This window comes from Aquila chrysaetos, chromosome 6 (genome assembly GCF_900496995.4).
Source record: "Aquila chrysaetos chrysaetos chromosome 6, bAquChr1.4, whole genome shotgun sequence".
NCBI lineage: Eukaryota > Metazoa > Chordata > Aves > Accipitriformes > Accipitridae > Aquila > Aquila chrysaetos.
The window spans coordinates 37,672,009-37,696,008 of NC_044009.1; the positions used below are offsets into that span (position 1 = coordinate 37,672,009).

General features: G+C 45.2%; 1 protein-coding gene across 20 annotated transcripts in view; it reads left to right on the forward strand.

Annotated features, from left to right (window-relative positions):
• The window catches only part of BIN1 (bridging integrator 1), a 105,192-nt gene extending 89,525 nt beyond the window's left edge, over positions 1-15,667 (forward strand). For 7 of the 20 annotated variants that reach the window (XM_030017540.1, XM_030017536.2, XM_030017533.2 and 4 more), the window contains 4 exons: positions 4,008-4,100; positions 4,891-5,001; positions 6,385-6,486; positions 9,978-15,667. In XM_030017540.1, coding sequence (XP_029873400.1) covers positions 4,008-4,100; positions 4,891-5,001; positions 6,385-6,486; positions 9,978-10,085 — 414 coding nt within the window. In that variant the 3' untranslated portion in view covers positions 10,086-15,667. Of the gene's footprint in view, positions 1-338; positions 363-4,007; positions 4,101-4,890; positions 5,002-6,384; positions 6,487-7,719; positions 7,771-9,977 lie in introns of all 20 variants that reach the window. The other 13 variants (XM_030017521.2, XM_030017522.2, XM_030017525.2 and 10 more) reach the window with 3 other exon arrangements.
• The last annotated feature ends 8,333 nt before the right edge of the window (positions 15,668-24,000 follow it).

Here is a 24,000-nt window from a genome sequence, read left to right on the forward strand (position 1 = left end):
GGGAGCATATTTAACCCTGATGAACCACAAACTCACGATTTTTTTTTTTTTTCCTGGCTATGTGGTCTGCCACTGATAACTGAACGTGGCTTGGCTGTCTCCTTTCATACCAGAGGTAGAAAAAAATGTTACTCAAATGCCTTGGTACTTAAATTTGAATATGCAGTGGGGAGGGGTGTATAAATTCAGGTACTAAAAAATATTTTTAAAACATACAGAGATAAGTGCTGTTGAATGTGTATGTCTGCTTCAGTCTGATCAGCGTCTGTAATGTTTGTACTCACTGAAATAATCACATATAAACATGTTTTATTTTTGTTGCTCTTTGACATGCTTAGTCTTTACCTTGGGATTTATGGGAGGTAAGAACTTCATATGGCTTTCATCTCTCATCACGTACCGTGCATGTGCCAGTGCCATCTCTGTGTGCATACCTGTCTCCTTTCCCTTGCTGCTTTTCCTTTCTGCACACCCCAAACCAAGTTGCTCCATGTGCTGCTGAACCCACTTCTGCACCTTCTGTGAAGCCCCAGGGGCAGTCTTATGTTTGCAAGTCAGGTCTGGCACTCTGAAACTTATGTCTCTGCCAGCACACAACGCCGTTGCCTTTCCCTGCTAACTCACTCATCTTTCCTTTGGCATGATGCTGTGTCATTCTCTTCAACATTAATCCCACTGTGGCATCATCCTCACCCTCCACTCCCTAGTATTTCCTAAAATCTGTACATCCTGTTGGTCTTGTGTGCGACACATAAATGTCTCAGCTGCTCCTTGTCTTTACTGTCTGTACCATTGCGTGTACATACCCATTTGGAATTATCTGTGGTGTTTGGTGTTCATTGACCATTGCTGCCAGAAAGGCTAATGTGAAATAGCTCAGCCTGTGTCTACACTGAAAGTTAAGTGCAGGCCGAAGACTTACCTGGCATCTGCTTCAACCTCAGCTTTGGAGCTTGCTGACAAGGGAGAACCCTACACATGGTCTGCATCTGAGCCAAAGCCAGACCCTCATTTATGCCCTCTAGATATATTGGGCCAGGGAAGCTCTCAGATTGCTGCAGATTAGTCCACTGGGAGATATTTCAAGCACAACTACTTCTGAGCCCCTCTGGACAAACAGCCACAGTGTGGACAGAAAACACTTGGTGTGGGTAGTCAAGCCTGCTACTTGAGCTGGTTATATCCCGTGGTGTAGATATTAGCACATGTCCCTTGGCTTGTGCTGGGGAATTGAGTCCTGCCAACCTTTCCATTGTCAAGGGCCAGATCACCACCTAGAGTCAGTACTTGGGAGGACATGACTTAATCCTTGCTGAGAGCCTGGCCCAAGGACTCACTGTGGCTAGCGCTTTCCTTCACATGTCGAGAAACATGTTTCCCTTGTATGTTTTATCAGCCATCAGTGTTTAACATCTGTCATTCCCCTGTATGTGCATTGTCAGTTTATCTTAGAAAGAAGCCTGTGTTTTCGCAAGGAAAGATCTCGTGCCTTTCAAGTGGATAGGCAGGGGTGAGGTATGACTGTATCTGAGCTGTGCTTACAGTCTGGGGTGTAAAAAGCATTTTGGGCCATTTCTCCCATCCTGGAAACTGATTTCACCCAAGGGACAATTTAATCCACTGGGGAATGCTACTAGCCAAGATGTTCTCACCATGCCAATTCTCACCTTGGCATACCATACACAGTTAAAGAGCAGAGCTCCCTATTACTGGGGAATCCTCCTCTTGCTCTTCAAGTCTTCCTCAGTGTTTTTGCTCTAATGTTGTTCTTAGCTGTTGATGAAAGAAGACTTGTTGCATGGTTACATAGTCCCATATGCCATGAGGTTAACAACTGGAGAGAAACTTGGATGCAGCAGAACTTGCTTAGTTCTGCAGACTAGGAAACTTGCATTTGGTGTGTATGATGCTGCTGTTGGAATAAGCAAAGCTTTCAAACCCGGCAACAGCAATGAGCAATTCTTCCTCCCCTCCCTATAGTATCTTTCCATGACTGTAAATGCTTTTATAGGCCTTGGGGTGCCCATAGGTACATAAAATAGAGAAATAAGTAGCTGACATGAAAATGCCCTTTGTTGAAATCCAGGGGATTAATTTAGATTCAATTTCTCTAGTTATTAAATACTGTTTTTGCAAATTAGCTGCTTTTAAAAAAGGAGCTCACTTTTGAGCTCCTTTCCACTTGTCCACATAAAAACTGTGCTTGGCCAGATAGAGTTGGGCTGGCATCTGTCCCAGTTCCAGTTTCACTGAATCCAAATAAAAAGCAACCTGGGAGTGAATCTAATTAAATACGAGAAGTCTTTGTAGCATTTCATATGCATACATTTACCTTAGCACTACCAAAGCCGCTGTGGGAATTTTCTGCAGGATGGGAACAGCTCTGCTGTTTATAATATCCTCTGGCAATATAGGCCTGTGGACATGGTGATGGGGAGACATGAGGAAGGATGTGATAGGAGAGGAAAGCATGTGTTAAATGGCACCACTGGAGCAGCTGAAGGTAAAGTAATAGCTTTTTGTTAAATCAAGGATTTATTTCTTCGTTATTGCTGCTGTTGTCAGAAAACTACTTGGAGCATTGTGCCAGTGCATGGCTAGTAGCCAGATGGGTGTAGAGTTAAGTGTTACCATGGGCGTTGTTTTACACTGGGCTTTTGTAGGCTGGGACTATAAGAATTACAACATTAAGAAATCTGGACAATGCCTTGTTTTGAACATGGTTGTATTCAGAGGTACATGTGTTTACCAAATGTATGAGGCATGTAGGCATGCAAAACTGGTTTATTCACATGTATTAAAAATGGGAAATGTCTGTGTAGCAATCTCTATTGTGCAGGTATGAACTGGGTATCTGGTTGGATTCTGCAGAGGGGTACATGTGCTATCTGGTATAGAGAACAAACGGAGACAGATTGGCCACGAGAACACTCGGGCCGCAAATTAAACCCCTGAGATTCTTGTCAGGAGTCTTCCCAGGTGCTGCCTGGCCAGTCTCCCAAGGGGCTGATCTGCAGCATTGATGCTACTAGATCCAACTTACTTCCTGCATTGCTGCAGTTTCTGGGAGGGGCCAATGAATATCTTTAATTTTGTGTTAAAACAGAGTTAGCCTGACTTCAGGCAAGGGAGGATAAAAACTTGAACCACTGGAAGTGTATCAGAGGTGTTTGGTTGGTCTTCTGTTGTGCACAGAAACTCCTGTCCCCAGGCTTCTTGGAACAGTCCCTGCCAGGCAGTGATTTGGAGTTGATGCTGAATAGTTTTCCCTGGTGGGGGCAGCTTTTGTGCATTAGAAACCCCCCTCTCCACCAACACAAATGTGTGCATGTGTGCACGCGCCATGTGGAATATTCATAGCAAATTCTTAGTAATAGAATATTCACAACAGAGTCCAAATTCATGACTCTTTGGCCCTACTGAAACTCAAATTGGGTGAAAGTTAGCACAGTTTTCAGTTCAGTTTGATTCAGTGCTAATGTCATGTAGATGCTGGGTCCAGACTAAGTTCCATATCTGCACACATTATTACCATGCTCTTCTGTTTCTGGGAGCATGCAAAGGCTTAAATATTCCTTGATTGTTGATCCTTGGAAGTAGCCTATTGAGAGATCCTTGTCCCTTGGCATGCAAGCAGACTTGCATTCACATACAAGTAGGCAATCTATGTGTAATAATAGACACTTTGCATGTGTACAGTAGGTCTGCGATTTAAATTGTGAAAAGAAAAAGGTGCACAGGATTTTTGGCGTTTCTTTGATTTCCTCTGGAGCATTGCCTGCTGCGTGGCTGGATTGAGGGAATGCAGGCTTTACTGTGCTTTCACTGGGTTGCAGAGAAAGAGGGAGACAGAAACCTAGGAATACCCTGAGGTTTCTCACCTATTTGTCAGCAGATGGCAGCAGTCAACAGCATAGAGCATTTGGACAGACTGAGCTGTACTTTTCTGCAAACACACGTAGCTGTAATGAGCATAACTCTCCACCTGGATGACTTTTGTATTGCAGCCTGCAGAAGCAGCCCATGCAGGAGCTGAAGCAGCTGGATCAGAAGCAGCAGCTGGAGCTGAAGCATCTAAAACTGAAGCCGATTCAGGATCAGTAAGCACCTTGAGGGACAGCAGTCCCTTTTCTCCATCACATCCCTTTGTCATACAGCATATGTGGGAGGCTGGGCTGGGAAAAGAGTAGTGTGGCCTCTTGGAAAAACACATCCCTGCCACTCGAGCAGTTACAATGCTCTTATTGAGAAGCCAGACTTAGCCATTGCGTTTTGTCTGTCTAATGCTTAGGAAGAAGCTTTGTTGGAAGATCCACAAAAAGAACTGTCCCTTCACCCATGTTGTGAAGCCAGCCCACAGCCCATGCAGTGCTAAGCTTGCACTGTCTGCTGGATTCCTCCTTGCTCACCATTTACTTCAGCTACCCTGTCGTCTGGGCTCTGCCTGTGTCCCCTGAATACCCAGGGTTCCTCTTTTTTTCCTGACACTGCCACTTTTTTAGGGGACTGGAGTAGGTCCCATCTCATGGCCGCTTGCTTCCTATAGGCTGTCACGTTTGAGTTTTCTGTTCCACAAGGGCCCTACAAAAACTGTGTCATGACCACAGTGAATGGGAAATGCCAGGCATTGTGGTCCCAAAACACCTAAATCCTCTCTGCCCTTCTGCAGCCTTAAGCAAAGGAAGACAGTGGTCCCCTCTCCTGCGTTCTTACTGCTGCCTCTTCTGTCCTTTGGGGTGTTTTTGTCACTGACTGGTGTGCTGGGAAGACCTCCTGAAGACATGGGTAGGGTTGGGATGTGGATCTTCCAGGGTGGACTTGGAGCTGCAATTTTGGATTCTCTTTTCTCAATGGCTTTTTTTTCCTTCCCTGGCTGCTGCTGCCTACCAGAGCTCTCTGCCTGCTGTCGTCGTGGAAACTTTCCCTGCTACCGTCAATGGCACTGTGGAAGGAGGCGCTTCATCTGAAAGAGCTGACATGCCCCCAGGATTTCTGTTCAAGGTGAGTGCATGATGGTGGGGTACTGAGTTCCCAGTGTTTTTTTCCTGTAATGAATTAACTACTTTTGCTCAGCATGGCCATGGACTATGCCATGTTGAAAGGGAGAAAAGAAGTTGAAGGAGAGATACACCTTCCCTCTCCAGCAGCCCAGCTTCACGCAGTTCCAGATGCTTCAAAGGACTGTATAAGAGCATCAGTGTCTAAACGTCTGGCTGTGCTGTATAGCAAACCCCCTCCTTCTCTCTGCTGCAGTTATTTTTATCTGTGGTGGTGTGGTAGTGTCAGTCACAGACTCTGGATAGTAGATAAGAAGTTGTGCTCCAAACTGGAAAGGTTAAACTTTGATGCAAGTGGCAAACGAAGAAGAGTTGGAAACACTAGTAGGGACAGGGGACTTTGTGTTTGGGGAAATTGAAAAGCCAAGATGAACAGGGATATAAATACAGGATTAGACAGGGAAGTCTGGTGGGTATTCTGAATATGCTAAAGATCACTCGCAGCTTGTTTCGAAGGTGTGGAGGAAGGAAGTGATTCTGGGTGAGGATAGGCCACAAATTTAATGTACATAATGGAATATGGTAGCAAGACAGCACAGATGCATCGTGCCCTGAAAGTGAGAAATTACAGTTTCCTGCTATAGGAATGCTTTTCTTCTCCTTTAGTTACATCCATGCTTTTTTTTTTCCTGGGAGTTCTACCAAAAGCAGAAGAATGACAAAACCCTGAAGAACAATTTAGACTGGTTACAGGCAGCATTATAGACTGTCGTGCTCAAAGTGGAGAGCTGCAATTTGAAGTAGAAAAGCTGTAACGTAGATGTTGATAGGAATTAGGCTGAATACCAAAGACAAAACATGGCAGCATACAATCACTTGAAGATCCAAACTGATACTCTTACCTACATTTTCTCTCCCTGCTTGCTCTGACAGAGATGGGAGGCAATAATCTCTAATACTCTTGCAGTCCAGCTGCAAAAAGAATACAGGGCACCACTCAAGTGAATACAGGCTTTCTACCCCGTGATGTTTTTAGGCCTATACCATGGGAATTCAACCCTCCTAAGGAAGGATGGGGAGGTGCTGATGCATAACAAGTTAAATGAGACTCACCAGGATGCCCTTGTGGCACAGGTGAGCTGCATGCCAGGCTGTATGAACAAGCATGTAGCCATTAGATTAAGGGAAGTGGTTGTTCCGATAGATGTGGCATTTGTGATCTAAGCTTGCCCTGTCTTGAGCAGCAAGTTGGGTCAGATGGTCTCCAAAGGTGCCTTCCAACCTGAATCATCCAGTGCATCAATGAAGTGGAAAGCCTCGTCATGTGTTACAGAGCTGGGTGAGAGAAGGCTGGCCTCACCCAAGCTCTCCTGTCCTCTCCCCATAGGTCCAGGCCATGCATGATTACACGGCCACCGACAGTGACGAGCTGCAGCTGAAGGCTGGGGATGTGGTGCTTGTGATTCCATTTGAGAACCCTGAGGAGCAGGTGAGTGGGGAAGAGAGGGTGTGAGCCTGGACTGGGTGGAGCAAGGGGATTTCCAGAGCTGCTTCTTCCTCCACTAACAGTTGGCTGGCTGGATGCAGAGCCATCAGTTTGTGGCCGGGAGCTGGCGGGAGAGCCGGTTGTCCTTGAGCTTGAGATTGGCTTCCTGCAACAGAGGGGAGGACTCTGCTTGTGATTGGAAAGTAGAGACATTATCCTCCATAAAGCATGTGAAATAGCCATGGCTTCCTGTCCCTATCAGGACATTTGAGCCATTACAATGGCTTCCTTGATCAGGGAGCCCAACAGAGCCCATACTTTGCCTCCTCATTGCTCCTAAACATGATTCACATTCCCTGTGACCACTGCAGTGCAGACTGTGGCATTGGCAGGAGTGGCCCACAGCTTATGATGATGTTTTCTCCCCTTTTGAGAAACGCTGGAGCTCCGAGAAGGCAGCTTGCTGTGAATGATGTCTTGCACTTCAGCATAGCAATGGCTATTTCCAAAAGACAGTGTTTGGTCAGGAGATGGCAGCAGAACCAAAGGCTGGAGCAGGTTGCTCAGCTCCAGAGAACAGTCTTACTGTCCATCTCCAACCTGAATTTAATTGGCCATGTTTTTCTTTAATCTGAGCTATTTCTAGGAGCCTTGAGTAAATCCTCCTTACTTGCTGTGTTTGAGGGCTTCCAGCTGATAAAATCTGCAGCAGTTCTACTACTTTGGCTGAGGGAGGTGGTGATTTTATAAAATCCATGCTCACATCTCCAGGTTTTTGTTTGGAAAAGGTAGGGAAATCTCCAAATTTATTCGGTAGTCACCAGCTATTTGGGTTTGGCCAAGCCTAGACAAGATCTGGATTCACAAGGGGTAAAGGGAGGGTCACGTAGTTCACTGGCCACAGAAGATATGGATCCTCTTTGTGGCTCAGCTGTTGGCTTTGTGAATTATGGAGGCAGATCTTGCTGCTGCTTGTGAAATGGGAGCTATAATGTGCCAGCAGTTCCTACAGAGTTAGGTGCTCTTGGGGGAAGGGTTGTATGGGGAAGAGGCAGTGATTCCTTCTGGAGATAAGACTTTTCACTGAGTGGGACTGCCCTGCACAAGCATTTGTGAGCATTTCTTTCTCAGAAAACTTTCTGGATGGCAAATGAGTGGCAGCTCCCCTAGTTTCTGTGGTAGGAGATGGCATTTGTGGAGTAGAGTTTTTTTCAATGCCCTATGTTTGCACTCTAGCTGGATGTGGGTGCAACAGCCATGAACTTGAGACTCTCCAAGCTGCAGAGGGTGAGCTCTGAGTGTTGCTAACATGATGCTGTAGCTGCACTGAAGCCTTCTAACCTTCCTACAGTGTATCCTCTGCTACAGCTCATTTCCCTAACCTCTACCATACCCAGCCAGAAAACGTTGGCTGTTAACATGTGCATGAACTGTGCACGTGAGTGGAGGAAGCTTAGGATAGTAGACTATGATCCATGTCCCCATCTTGCAGCTTAGGTGTCAGTTTGTGGGTACATCAGCCAGGCCTGGATTCATTTCTCTTGATGGAAGAAAGGGTTGAGGGCAGCAATGCTTCTAAGCTGGCACTTCAAGTGATGTGGTTCAAAATCTGCGTCCTCGTGTCTAATCCTTATAGCTGAGGAGACCCTTCGTAGCAGGATGCAGTGGGAGTGATGCATGCTGTATGGCACAGATGCTATGTGCAAATGGATGAGCTTTTATGCTTGCCGTGTTGTGAGCTGGAAGCTGCCTTCCAGACACTTGGGCCCAGCGTCTTCTGCCTAGTCGTTTGTCTTCCTGATTTATGGCATGTCAGTCCTTCCGCAGCCCCTGCAGCTGGCTGCTGCAGATGGGCTCCCGTCTCATGCCATTCCCATGACATCCCCTGAATGCTCAAATCTAAGGCAGCAGCAAGGGCTAACTGAGCCTGCAGGCACTCAGTACGGCCTGCAAGGAACAGGGAACTCTGATACAGTGGGTGGTCTGAGCTCCTGCCACATGAAATGTGCAGAAAACGGGACAAGAGGGTAGAAGCTGCAAAATGGCAGCAGAAAGCGATACGTGCACCATGGATCGCTCCTGGTGAGGGCTGCATCGCTCCTGTACTGTGCAGGTATGTTTTTAAAGAACATGTTTCAAGGGAGGCATTGCTTGGCCTTGGGTAAATAAATACCCAGGTAACTCCTGCCAGTTCCAGGAAAGCAGAAGTGTCAGAACAGCTGTGTGAACCACACGGACACATGCCCCATTTCCCCACAGCTTAGAGCATCTGGTTGCCTGAGCATTTCTGCCCTGGCAGGTTATGTTGTTGAATGGGATAACATATCTCTAAATGAGCCTGGTGCATGCTTTGCCCAGAGGAGTGGATGCAGAGCAGGCTGTTGAGTTTGGAGGCAGCAGTCTGCCATGCAGCTCTCTTGCCTCATGCTGCAGCCTTAACCCATAGGCTATCCCACTGCAAATGACTCAGATGAGTGGGTGTATTTGGATGCTGAAGGGGTGCTTCCATGGCGGCAGCTCCAAGGCATGCAGAGAATAGGGTGTTCGCACACCTGAGCTGCAAGCAGTGCAGCCTTCCCACCTTGAATATCTCGTCTCCCTCGTGTGTTTCAGATGGAGCAGAAATCTCCATGCTAGATAACCTGCAGGCAGAGGGTGGGAAGTCTGGTTCTCCTCCTAAGCAGGTTCTACCAAGCAGGACTCCATTTGCCTCAGTGAAAATTCATTCCTGTTTATAGATGTATAAGTTTGGTGGCTAGGGAGGACTCTTGTGAGAGACCTTGAGCCTTACATCATGTGTAGCACAAGTTTGGGAATTTTGCCAACCTCACCTTGCATCAAGCCCAACAGACTACTGGATTTTGGGAAGATGGGTTGAGCATCTTGGCTCCCAATTCTCATAGACCAGAATTTCAGCATAGCAAACAAGACTTACTTTGCCTGTACCACCTCTCTAAAATGCTAATCATCTAGGTGCCCTGACTGGAACAGGGGACGAGCACCTCCAGGGAATGATTCATCCTTTCCAAAGACCCGTGCCCAAGATAAATGGGATGAATCACACTGTGGAGGTGCCCGTCTCTTTTATGACTATAGAGAATGCTAGACCCCTCATGTTTAGATTGTGAAAGGTGAGATAGGTGATTCCCATCCTGTAGCTCTAGAGACTTTCTTTGGCAGAATTTTTCCTGTTTTGGTGGGTATAAATTATGATATGTTTCTATTACACTTGCTAATTGTTTACAATTTCACTGTCTCTAGACACTCTGGGTCAGACAGGAGTTTTGGTACAGACTCTGGGATGTAGCCATCTCCCTGTTTAAAAGGGAACGAAAGCATTTTTTCCTTCTCCTCTATCCTCTTCCTGGATTGTCTCCAAGCCAAATATGAGCATGGCTTTGATAGTGCCTTGACACCTCTTTGGCCTGCACACTGAAAGAAAAATCCCCACTCACATCTATCCCTCAGCATCTGATCTCTGTCTTCTCCTCCAGGACGAAGGATGGCTGATGGGTGTGAAGGAGTCTGACTGGATTCAGCGTAAGGAACTTGACCAATGCCGAGGGGTTTTCCCAGAGAATTTCACAGAGCGGGTGCAGTGAAAGCCCAAGCCCATCAGCCGCATTTCTGCTGGAAGAAAGCAAGTTTTCTGGTAGATAATTGAAAAAGAACAGCCGAATGAAAAGAAGAGAGAATTTTAAAGGAAAAGAAGCCTGAAAAAAAAGTCAACTTAAACAGTGTGTTCTTCTCAAAGGGCAAGGTTTCAGAAGTAAATTGAAATTCAAAGTGTTATCAAAATATATACATATTAATAATAATAAGGCAAGTCAAATACACTCTTCCGCCTTTCGTTTTAACAGCATTTGGAATCAGAGGACTGATGCAGAAGCAACTGAGTGTGGTTCTCTAAATACTGCATTGACTGAATTGGCGAGATGTCAGTTTGATCCCTGGAAAGGCAGTATTTGTCTAATGGCTTGAGAGTAGAAAGCTGCATTTGCTCTTGGGTGCGTTCGTCTGTTTTGTCTTGAAGGTGGCTTGCATGGCAACCATAAAAATTCAGCCTTCCCTATATGTTCAACCTACAGTAGGCCAACCTTTCTGTTATGCTGTTGAAAAAAATATTTAGTGTATAGTGTTCACCAATACAATGTATGTGTGTGTGCGCGTTTGTGTGTATTTTATTTTCTTCCTTTAAAACAATGTTACACAAACTGTGATTTTGTACATGTAAAGATAGAACAAACGACGTGGAAAGGGCATGGAGAAGATGAAATGTATGAAGCTGTGCTCAGTCCAAAGTTCTTTCAAATGCAGACACCTAAATTCTTGCAGTAGTATTGGCCTGTGAAATACTAAGGGGAATGGACAAATACAAGAGGAGAAACAAGACAAAACAAGCAGATGCCATTTAGATGGCTCTGAAATTTAGAAGAGGGAATCCTCTGCCCCCCAAACCCTGTAAGCTGTTTCAGAAAAACTTAGATTCATGTAGATGGAAGATAGCTCTAAAATCTGGCTGGTTAGAAAATTTGCTTTTAAAAAAAGAGATAAGGGAAGAAAATTTTTGTTCTGAAAGAATGTCTAAGAAAAAACACTGAGGAAAAAACAATTTGCTTTCTGTGGTTTTAGTTGGCTTTGTTATTTGTGGAATTGTATTTCTTATTTTCCTTTGAAGAGTTCTGTAAGTGAAATACTGTTAGATCAGCTTTCTCCAGTGCTGTGCTGGTGATCAAGTTAACCTCTACGAAAACTGGACTCTTGAAATACTCATTTAAAATGGCTGCATGACTTCATGATATTTTAATGCATTAGAAAGGAAAGCAAGAATATCAAAGTGTCAGTGTCAAGAAGACACTGCAGTCTAATACTGATACTGAGACCTTTCCTATACCTTTCCTTTGCTCCTGTTTGTTTTTGAGTTTTGTTTTTTAGTTTAAACAAGCAGATGACAAGGCTGTTTCAAAGTGCATATTACACTTGTTAAAATAAGCCCGTCTGACCCTCCAAGACCCTGAAGTCCCACAAAGGTACTTTAAACTTTACTTGAATACTGACGCAGCTGGCAAGCAGGTCGGGCTATTATCATTTTTTTTTATGGCTTTCCCCCTGCGCCGCGCCCCACCCCGCCCCCCAATCTTTTTGCCTTGAAGGGATTTTTAACAGTGAGGTTACCTCCTGCTGTAAAGGGACAGAGGATCACTCTCTGAAATAATCTTCCTCACTGTTAGGAGCTGGCTTTTGTCAAAGATATGTGGAATGCTGACACACACTACTGAAAATCTCACCTTTTCCAATCTGCTTTGATTATTCGTAGGACAACAGAAAAAACATTGTAGGGCAAAATGGATTTTTTTTTTTTTTTTTTTTTTTTTACTTTTAGTTCAGAAGAACAGATCAGGTTTTGATTAGAGAATATATTCTTATATATGCAAGATTTGGTGGAGTTCCTCCTGCCTTCAGCTTGGGAGATGATCTGTGCTAGTTATTTACAGCAATGTAACAGGCATCAAAATCTGTCCTACATGCCCAAGTCCCTTCTCTTATTTTTCTGTTCTTTTGTTTGTTTGTTTTTTTTTTTTAAATAAACGTGCAGAAATTTACATTTTACATTGCTGTTGCAAAACCCAATAGTATTTAGGAGTAACTGCTCACAATACAGAAGGACTGGACTCCACAAGTTACAGTATGGTGAGCCGTTGCTTTAGAATACTGCCCTGTCTGATCCCTGTCTGATGTCTTTACTATTACTTTTTTTTTTCCAAAATATCTATTTTTATGCATTTGTGACTCCCATTTAAAGAATATTCATAGAAAAATTATACACAGAAATATATATATTAAAAAGCGGGTTGATCCAATTAACATAATGCTGTCAGCTTAAAATGTTTATTTTTATGCAAAACCTGTGGATTATTGTTTGTTTTTTTTTTTTTAAAAGAAAAGATTCTAGGCACCAGAGCTGTGATTTTTTTCTTTTTTTTTCTTTTTTTTTTTTTTGTCTTGCAAGTAATTGTTCTAGAGCATTTAGAAGGCTGTGCTGATAGCTAATTTATTGTGGGTTTTTTTTGCTGTTGTTGTTGTCTTCTGCTGTGTTTGAACCAGATGACTGTTCCAGCAAAGATCCCCGTAAGGCCTTTTCATTTTATTGAGCTTGCAAAGCAACTATCCAGTACTGTATTGTCCCTGCAGAAGTGGCAACACTCTGCAAAAAAGGGATGTTGTTTTCAGGTCACATGACTGATGGTCAAATATTGCTAGTGGGAAGGATGTTGCATCCCTCTCCATTTTCTTTCCCCCAACCCAAAAATCCCAACCCCCAAGGCGCCTTGCTTTAGAGCAGGTAGGGTGGGTTACCTGGATCTTGCATTGCTTGCAAATAAGTGGTGTCAGCACATCTCAGATTCTGAAAATGCAAGATAGGACCCACAGTTTATAAATTGCCTTATATGAGAGTAGGATGACATAGCAGGAAGCTTGTAGATGGCAGTGTTTTCTGGAGCCAGGAGATCTCTTATCTCCTGGGTCATGTTCAGCCCATTGTAAACAGCCACAACTTATCCCATTTTCAGTATTTTTACATCTGCTAAATACCTTGATTCTGGTAGGTATTACCTGGTGAAATGAACTTCCCATTTTGTTTGGCTTAGGATTGATTCAAATAGAAAGAGGGACAGTAAACTCCTAAGTAGGCTGTGCCCACAGTGGTTTTTCAGTTTGCGGGCTGAACTGAAAAATCTGGGGAAAAAAGTTGTAAGGGTCACCTGCAGTTGTAAGGGGGGTGACCTGAGACTTTTTTTTTTTTTCCATTTTCTCAGTGGAATGAAAAAGGGAAAAATTGAAACATTAAAAAAAAAAAAAATCCTTTCAAACCAAACTGAAGCATTCATTTGTAGGTTTGCTTTTTCACTTTTTTAAAAACATTATGACTTGGGCTACAGTAAGTTGCTTTGAAGCAAAGATGTGAAACCTTCTGTTTTAAAAATGCTGAAAGAAAATGTTTTAATGTTAATAGTCTTTTTGCCTTTGCCTTTTTTTTTTAATCTGATGACTGGTTTCAGTTAACCCTAAACTGCATTTTTTGGTGAATACATTATCCACTGAAGAGAACCCAAAGAAGCCTATTGCTCAGTTCTGCTCCACTGACAGGTACACTGGACACATTTCGGGGATTACCTGGTATCTAGCCCAGCAAAGCTACTGTTTCCCCATCTAATAATTTTCCATTTGATTGTTTTACTGGGTGAACAATAAAAGCATCTCTCATCCCATGCCATTGACTGGTTTTGTAGCCTGGCTTAGAAAGACATTCTTGCTCTATCGGTCTCAGTTTGGTCACAGATTTATGATGCTACTCCAATTTGAGCCTAATCCCATTGTGCAGTGGGAATTATCATTTCCCCAACTGATAAGAAAGAAATAAGGCATTGCTTTTTCTATCTTAGCAATGTCAGTAATATATCTTTATTAGACAGAATTAGGGAAAGGTCCCAGGGTAAAGATGAATGTGTTATTCCAGGCGAGACCCCTGCATACTCTGTGCTACTTCCCATGGGCATTCCTCAACTGTCTGCTTTACCACCTTTGCGTTTCTTGGCTGTGAAGGTGATGCAGTAAAAAGGATTGTGCAGGCTTCATTCCAGCTGCTCAGGGCTAGTCCTCCTTTGTGATCTGTTTGCCACAGTCCTTGAAGCTTTGTTCACAGTTGCAGAACCCTTTCCTGTCCCACTACCCAAAGACTGTGGCCAAGGCAAACACCCCCAAGTCAAAAGGTGGTCTCTTTTATGACCTGGAGCACGTGTGAGGGCTCCATATTCTGCCTGGAGTTGGGATGTCAGCTCAGTTAAGTTTTGCAATAGCCTCTTGAAGGGAAAAGGCCCAAGGTTAAGGAGATGCTGGGGGAGGATGGAGGGATGATACATTATCATCTTCATTTTGGGTTGATGTGCTGACTGCCTCACCTCTTGGTTCTAGGGAGGTCCAGAACCTCCTTATTTAGGGCTGAGAACAAAATGTGAGTGGTCAAGATGTGCATAGTCAATACAATAACAGGTCTCTCTCTCTTGCAAAGGACACTGAGTTCAAGAGTTTGCTCTTTCCTGTGCTGTGCCAGACAGATTGAATGCTCTCTGCCACTATTGTAAATGTTTTGGATGCTGTGTAGTCCATACCCCAAAACAGTAAATATCCTTTGCTGGAGGATGCAGAGGTGTCTCAGCCCTTTCTAGAAGGAGCTACCGATCTTCCACAGACAAGGCCTGGGTGCTTCTAGCTCAGTAGCCTCTCTGTCTTTCAGCATCTGGCCCCACTCTCCAGCTCCTCCTGTTTACCAGCCTCTCCCATGCTCTTTGAGGATGACGGTAGCATAGGGCACTTCCCACCAGCCTAAAGTGCAAAGCTAGAAGATGCACAAACGTGTCCATCAGCAAATCCTATGCAGTGCAGCTTGATAATGCTGGTATCGGGGAAAACAGCTTTTCTTCTCTGGGCTGCCAAAGGGAAGCTATTCCTTGCCACACAGGTACCATCACACCTGGCACTGATGCAGACACCTCTCTTCTTGCATGCTCTGCTTTAGACATTTCTGAGTAGCAAACTCCTGATGGAAAGGGGTCCTGTGTGGTGCCCAGGGCTGGATTGTGCCACCAGCCCTTGCAAAGCTTGGGGTCTGTAGCTGACCCACAGGGGCTGAGAATTAGAAAGCCATTTCAGAAATTTTATGAAACTAAATGGAGAAGCTACAGCTGTGAAGACTGGTCTGTATGAACTTGTACTTTGATGTGTCTTATGGCTATAATTCCTTCACCTGTTTTTACAGCGTATTCTGCTATTCCTGTCCCTAGTCTGCATTTCATGTAGATGGTCCCTACTTGAAACTTGCCAGATGCAGTCCTGGGCTTATTGCTTCTCTTTAACTGAATCAAATGGCAACGACTTTGGCAATGTGTTTGCAATCTCTTTTCCTTCTGTTAATTCAGTCTCTGAGTTTAACCACAATGACCTGAGAAATGTTTGGGTTTTGAGTGTTTTTTAAATTATTTTAATTTTTGTTTTGTTTAAACAAAGCTGAACAATTTCTGTTGTATTCAGAGCTGTGACGCCCAGTTCCAGTGACAAGTACTAGATGGATTTGTCCCATTTTGTTTCTTGGCAATGTTCAGAAATATAATTTGTGTCATCTTAAGTCCTGCGTCAGTTTCTCTCTTTCTCTCTCTCTTCTTTTTTCTTGCCTTTATATTAAGAAGCTGAAACAATTCAGGACTTCTTTGTCCTCAAAGAGGTGAGTAGCTTCAGAGGCTTGGTTTGTCCAGGCACCATTAACACTGGGAGTTCTTACAAACACATGGGATGGAGAGGGTAATGCTGGTCCTTCCCTGACCAAGTACAACAGCATAGTGAACTCTTCTAGCAGTCATCTTTGTTCAGGTCTGTTATGAGGACCTGACACCAAATGAATGCAATGTATGGAAGGATTTGAGACCTGTGCTTTTTAATAGCTACTAACCCCAAGGTGCCACTCCCTCGGGGTGCCTCATTCCAGACAGGCTCAGCACAGCTGCACACTGGACACGGTGTGTAAATAGCAAGTGCTGGCCAAAGGTTGGAATATGATCTGATGCAAATCAGTGCCAATTAGCACTTTGATGAATGGACTGCCAGAGTTCTCCACTTTAGTATGCGGGTGTGCAAGCTTCAGAGCCAGTGCGGGGAGCTGGCCAGACTGTGCTTGCGCGGTTCCTTCATTTCCAGATGGAAACCCCAGAGGGTTTAGTGCCTTTTAGCCTCTTATCTCTGTGGCACTGGGATGGACCTGAATCAAATCTTGCAGCAGAGGAAGGGGAAGAGGCAGGCTGTGCCCCTGAAACTATTGCTGCAGTTGGTGACTGGGGCTCAGCCGTGACTTGGCGTGATGGCTCCTGCCACGCTGAGCAGGGCCAGCTCTGCCGGGGCTGGAAGCTTGCAGGGCAGGAGCGAAACCCTGAGGTGTGGGGGCTCTGTGCATGCCTTCTGTTTGCCCTTCCTCATGCAGTTTCATTCCCATCACCCAGAAAGATAAAAAAAAACGGGAGGGGAAAAGGCAGCCGAGGGGGAGCAGCGTGCATAATTCATTGTCTGCCGCCTCTGCTCAGCTGAATAATTCATTCCCAGTGATGTCTTCTTGCTCCAAACAAGTGACACTTGGGCTCATTGGCCATGTGCAGGCTGTGGCCATGTGAGCCCTGGCAGCACATTTGGAGCAGGGAGAGGCTCACAGGCCCCTGGGTCCAGCCCTGAGAGCCCTCACCGTGCTGCAGGGAGAGCTGGGCTTCATGCCGGGAACACAGCTGGAGAAGGAAGCCTCTGCAGATGGAGGAGGCACACACGGCACCAGGTGAGGCTGGGGTGCCTGGGAGTGGGCAAGGTGGAAGCAAGGGCATTATGTGCTGCAGGGGACTGGTATCGACTGGTGTCAGTCGCTCCACAGCATCCCCCCATGAAAGAAGTAGCTGGTACTAGGGCTGTCCTTCAGTGGCAGCCCATGCCACCTGGGAAGACCCTGTGGCAGGGAGTTTGAGCCCCAGAGTGGAGCTGGGAGAGACTCTGCAACCCCGAAGAGGAGAGAAGATGGGAGTTTGGGGCAGCTCTCAGTAATTTCTCCTGTTTGCTGGCTGGCTGAAGCCAGTGCCTTTTGCAGAGCAGGATTGCTGCTTCAGCAGGTGGAGGAGCCTCTGCTGCCTGTCTGCTGCACGGCCCAATCCACAGAGCCATTAATAATGGTGCAGGAACAGGAATTCAGCAAGTGCCCGTGATTAATTAGCTCATCACAGGCAGTTAATGGCCAGCCTGCTCTCCTTGGCCCCGTGGTGCAGGTAATGGAGTAGGCATCACTTCTCACTGGGCAAGGCGCAGCCGTCTGCCAGGAGCAATGGGCAGAATTTGCAAGCTGCTTTGATGCACGGCTGATAGGTATTTGGTGAGATCATTTTTTGAGACGCTGGGTGGATAGATCTGTAAGGGGACTTGCTAGTTATCGGAGCCAGGTATCCAACTCTTTGGCAGGAGCCCAATCTAATATCAGCTTTTCGTTTCCTAGCAGCGGCATTATCCTACATCTCGCCTGCATTTCGGAGCGCTCCCTATTGCTGAGGCTGAGTGACTTCTTCACATGTACTCTGCTTGTCTCAGCACTTTCTCATGAATTAATATATAGAAATGCAGGTACCACCTATGCTGCATCAGGCACGGGGGGCTGACAGCCGTGCAGTAAAGAGGACATGCAAACAAGGCTGTTTTTTGAAATCTAAGCAGGATGAAATGATCCACTCTACAGGTGACCCTGCCAGGCAGGGGGCTGAGCTCTACCAAGCACGGGTCATCGCCTCCATCTCAGCTGCTTTGCAATGCGGTAGGAGAAAGAAGAGCTCTAGCAGGAGTGCAAGGTATTAAAATTAAATTGTACACATTCACATTGTTTGATCAGCGTGACACAGCCCAAGGTGTGAAGTGAATGTGATGGGACTGGGCTTGCTGCTGCACCAGTAAGAGGAGCAGTCCAAGCCTCTTGTCCTATGTCCCAAAGGGGATCATGTTCCACTTTAGGGCACCTTCTGTGATTGCCACAATGTTGGCTATTACGGCAGAAGTCAAGTGTGTTCGGAAACCCCTGTGCTACAGACTGTAATTTCTCCTATCTCCAATTCAGAGACCTGTGAGAGCCTCCTGGAGTGAGTTTCCCTCTCTAATGTCCAGGACTGCTACTGTACATCTCTACTAGAGGCTTCCGGGGGGACCTGACTATTGATTTTGCAGAATGTGCTGTATTTGCTGTTAAAGGTGATGCTGTGGTTAGGTGTGCAGCGATCCAGCCACATGGAGGCACTCATGAAATCTGCGAGTGCCTTGCCTCAGTACAAAACATCCCGAATGTCTGATGAACACCCTCCGTATGCCAGACTGCTGGCTCCTCTAAGGAATTCTGAGGAAAGCTCATACTGAGAACATCTGTGCTGGGAGCAGGCAGGGTGTTTTAGTGGCCGGGTCATGGCTTTGCTCTTGCTGATCACAGAAAGGATCACATTAGCCAGAGATGCTTTCAGCCCTCTAAGAGCTTTCCCCATAACCCACACCAGAGGCTGGCTTTGCTCCTCTGTGACAAGCGGCCACCTTCGTAAGTCCTCAGCAAGTTGCTCCCGGAGCTGTCTTGTGAAGTCTCGTGCTCATCTTCTGCCTCCCAAGCCCTCTTTCCCAGGGGCAGGCACATCAGGGAAGGCTGGAGATCCTGCCCCACAGAGGTAGTGATGTACCAGATCAGGAGGTCAGGTATTTTATTTTGCTCTTCCCTCCTTTATCTGGCAGCTCCCAGCATTGCTCACTGTGTCTCAGGCTTTCTGCTGTGTCTACGAAGCATTGTTGCCCCTTCCCATACAATACAGATGTTTTTGCAGGAGCGTAAATTACTCCCTTCCAGTAACTCTTTTATGAAACACTTTTCCTCTGCACAGCGAAGAAAAATGCAACTGAAGTTGGTAATTAAATGTTTACTGTTAAGTACTTTATATATTATATACTATAGATCATTCCATCCATTAAACAAACCATTTAACTCCCCTTAACAGCATTATTGTCTATTATTAGGTTAATCAGCATTCATATCCTGTAACTTTGCATTTCTATCTAATTAGCCTTTCTTTCTTACTTCATATTTCTATTTAATTAAGCTCAGCATCAGAGCTGAATTCCCCGTACTCAGCACTAGGAGAGGACTTGATCCCCAGAGGGGCCGACGGGCCCAAGTTCTAAGCAGTCTCCTTGGATATCTGCGAAGGTTTTCTTCCCCAAGTGAGCCCCTGATTAACTCTAGAGAAATTTGTGTCCATGTAAGAAGCTGTAGGTGTGACACCTTCCTGATTATCTCAGATTATCAAAGAGCTCCCCTAGGCACTGTGGCTGCAGCTGGTGTAAGCATGCTGCAATGATTGCGCAGAGCATCCAGCCACTGCTCCAGCAAGAGGAAATGGTGGGTTTGCCGCTCTTGCCTTTGCCTCCAAGTCTTTCTGGCCCCATGGATATTCTGCTAAGAGGTCACTGGTAAATTTAGTGTCATACAAATGACTCTGTGTGTGGCATCCCTGGGCAAAGGCACCGAGAGTTTGCAGTGCTGGGAGTCTGACAGATGCCTGTCGAAAGCTCTCCTGTCCCATCACCGAACCAATGTAACCTGCTGTTAATGTACTGTCTTAACCACTTAGCCTTAACTTAACAGTTAACCACTGTTCCTTACTATCCACACTGGCATTTGGGTGAAATCTTTGTGAATACATGGCAGTGCTGGTGATAGACCTGGTGTCCCCTCAGAAGAAGACCTCACCCTGAACCAGTTGGTGCTATTGCTTAGACCACCAACGTGACAAAGGGTTCTGGCACTTTTTCCCCCCCAGTAAAGACAAGTTTGTTCACCAGAAAAGAAGAAATACTGAAAACAAGTCAAAAGGAGGTTCACAGATTTTAAAATCTGGATCATGTCATTTCACTGGGAGTTTCATTCTTGTATGTGTTGGGTAAGGAGTTTATTTTCTTCCTGACTAGAAAGGAGGGAGTTTGAGCAGTGAGGGCTCACACTTCACTCTGGAGGTCAGGGTAAGGATCAGCAGCTGGGAATAGCTCATATCTTACCTGACCAGGGCAAAAAAAGTGCACGCTGCTGCTCTTCTACTTGCTCCCAGGCTCTGGCTGTGGGTGAAAGCTGGGGCTGGTGGGTCAGGACAGAATACCTGCCTGCGCATGGGGTTTTGTCAGTGAGCATCCATTTTATATGTAACTCTACGGGCCCCATTTGACAAACCTTTGCAGAGTTGCTCAGGCTTTGATATCCAGAGGGATGCACTTTTAACTGTTGTGCTAGTTAGCTGATGTCACTGACCCGTGAAATGGGTGGGTCTGAGGAGAACATGATACTCTGCACCAAGCCGTGTAAGGCTAGGCTGGGTTTTGAGTGCTGTTGTGACACTAGCTTATATCATGCCTGCTGATAACATGCTCTTTTGGCATAAACGTGTGCTTTGTTTTCTCAATCCCCATATCCTGGGGTCTGCTACGGGAGGCTGTCAGTTGTAATCTCTCCCCCTCAGACATTTATGGGGATACCCAAGGCACCCAACATGACAGCATCGCTGGAAAGCAGATTAAACAGCAGGCAGGGAACACCTTGCTTGTCACTACTTAGCATCCAAGCTGCAATGGCTTTGAGGAATTGTCTGGGCCCCTCCAGAGTCCCTGAGCAGTGCTTTTTGCTAGTACCAGTCCAGAACAATCAGCAAATTGAGTTCTTTTTATTAACTTTAAAAGAAGACATTAGCCTCAGCCAGGAGAATAAAACCAATTTATGAGGCAATTAGCTCTGCAAAAACATTTCAGTCTCCCCAGAGCAGCCATCTGAGGAGCATCTTATTCCAGCTGCACAGCTTCTTCCGGCCTTGGGTTTATAGCACACTCCATTTATCATAAATAATAATAATGTATAAACAAATGGTTTCCTGATGTGTGTGTGAGACAGCCAGGAAGGTCTTCTCTGCCTGCAACTAGACTGTTGTTGGCTTCCTCCCTTCTGGTGCCATTCCTGTGGCCTGTTGATCATGATTCATTCTAATGCTCAAGCTCTTTATAAGCAGTATTATCTTACGTGGGCTTTTCATGGGATTTGCAACAGGGTTAATTGCAATCCAAAGAACTTGAACTACATGAAGAGGCCATAGCAGTGGAGTCAGAGAGCTCCACGTGTATTTTCCAAGTCCCTTTGCAGGAATTGCAGCTTTCTTAAGCCACAGGAATTGCCTGTTAATGCTGGAAGTTTGGGCAAAAGCCAAAAATGGGGTCTTCCCCTGCCATTGTCCTGATCAAATAAACTCTGGATGATGAAAGTGGTGCAGGGATGAATATGGATTGGAGTTGACACAAAAGTTTGATTTGCTACTTGTGGGCTAGCCTGAGACTTCCAAATTTGCCTTAAAAGCAAATTAAGATGAAAAGTTAAAATTCAGTTTCAATAAGCTGATGCAAAATATCATTCTGCCAAACACAGAACTCTCATTTTCTGTATTTTCCTGTTTCAACTTTTCCATTTTATTATAAACATCTGTTTCCTGATTTTAATTACATGATGCTATTGTGGAAGGGAAAACTGTACTATCAAACCCAAAACTCTAGACCATAATATTTTTACTACAAATATTCTCAGCAAAATTAGTGAAGTTCTACAAAGCTTTATGATTCTGTTAAATCAGCATTTTTTGACAGAAGGTGATGCAGCTGGAGGAGCGCTGACCAGCTTTGTTTGGCTTATAAAAGGAGCACTCTTCAGGAGAAGAGCCCCAGGCTTGCACCATTTTCACCTCCATCAGCAGGAGGGAATCCTGTAGGGCTTAGTGCGCTTTAAGAAACCCAAGGGAAAAGAAAGTGCAATTGTCTGCTCAATTATATGTGATCATACTAAAATGGCCAGAAAAAGAAAGGGCTAACCCCCAAGCTTTTCAATATGAACCAGGGTGCTCAAAAGTTTCCTATGGAGACTTTCCAGGTGTTAAAATTGGGGCTGTCTGTACCTCTGTTTCTCTCTGTTTCTGAATCTCAAGAAGGATGTACCCAGCCCTGAAGTGCAATAGTCCTTATATTTATTAGGCTAAAGAGCATGAAAGGGCAGGGGAAAATTGATGAAAGGCAATGTTCAGAGTTACAACCAGCACCAGTCCTGTTGGTCGCTGTGAGTCTTGGACACAGCCATGGATACAGCATAGGAAGCACAAATTCCAGGCAGACCTTCCCAGCCTTGAATGTCCACTGCTGCCTCTGGTAATTGGATTAAAGACCTCACAGGACCACTACCTCAGGTGTGGTGGCTGCACACCCTCGAAAGGCGAGCTGCTTGGAAGGGGACTGTGTGAGTGACCCAGCACGCTCAAGCCTTTTGCAGCAACTTCCCATACAATTTCCAGTTGTGCATTTTCCTCATACTCCACACTGCAGATTAAGCGTGGGATTTACAGCCGCTTAGAAGTACTGCTATCAGTAGCTTGACCAGCCCAAGTCTATCAGTGGCTTTGAAGGGATTTTTTTCTTCTTTATTTTTTAAAATCCTCTCCTGCCCCACTTCTTTCTCCATCATTGAGTTAAAGGTCTGGTTAACATCTCCTTTAGAATAATTCTGTCTTTAAATTTTGATGACTCAGTGAGTCCAGCCAAGGCTTTTTAAAAGCTTTTAAATCTAAGGTTTGGGGTTTTACACAGCTGGTTAAATCTGTAATGAGTTTTCTTCATTCCCACTTGAAGTTTCTACTGTTCTAGTGCTCTTTAACTCCTGCAAGGCCTCATTTAGGTTCCATCAAAGCACTTGTACAAGGAGAGGAATGGTTCTTCCAATACCCCCTTTTTATTAATGTATGAGTGCATAAATAATGCTGCTACTGAAGGGATTGAGTGTAGCCTGAAGACACAACCTCCTAAGGTATTAGCTATCATGGCTGCATCAATCTGTATGGAACCTGTAGCAACTGAAATGCTTCCTCTGTGTGTGTGTGTGTGTAATACACCGTGCACACAGAGCACTAAAGTCATTCCTGCCTCTGGCCTCCCTAGGCCTATGCATGGTACTGTTTATTTTACATCCAAGCAGTTTTCACATCTTGGTCTGCAGACCAGGGACATGGATGCTTCAACAAGCCATTGCTGGCCTTAGAGGAAGGACTGGATTCAGCCTAGTTTTAAAAACTGAGGACTTGGTTTTATGGTCAGGACTGGTGCCAACCATCCTACTTGCTGAGCAGAAAGATCTTGAGCTGCAGAAAACAAAATTATGCTCTCCATGGCTAAAGGTGAAGGGACACGTTGGCACAACAGTAGCAAAGAGAGCAATTTTTCAGCAGCCCTTCTCTGCAGGACAGATAGCCAGGGCAAGCCTTTGTGACACACCACTGCTGCCGACAGCCATGGGATGTCTCACAGCAATGGCAGTCCTAAAGGCCCACTGCTTTGCCTGCCTTCAGGTATGAGATAGTCACTAGGCAGTTGCTTGAGTAGAAAAAAGAAAAAAATTAGCAAAGAAAATGGGGGGAAAAAGGGTGAATGAATACATTGTGTTGTACTTGGAAACCATCTTCTGTTATCTGTGTTGTTACATGCATCAGCTTTGATAGGCTGCTTAGTCATCTCCTGGCCAAATATTCCTGTGCTGATGTACCAAAGCCGTCCCACTTTGATACTTGCTCATACAAACGTTAGTACTGCTGTAGTGGAAGCAGCTGTCAGCTGGATAATTGCATGGAGGCTGCTGGGTTTTCCTGCTGATTATGAAACGATTCAGACGTCCTAGTGGGAGGCTACAGCGTGATGTTTGGGCTGGTTTTTCAAAGGTGTTTAGGTGCTGGAAGATTCAGATAAGTGCCTGTGGGGATTGACAATGCCTGAGAGCCTCTGTGCCTAAATCTTACTGAAATCGTGGGCATTTTGGTCTCAGAGGTGCCGAGATGCTTCTGGAAAGTCCCATTT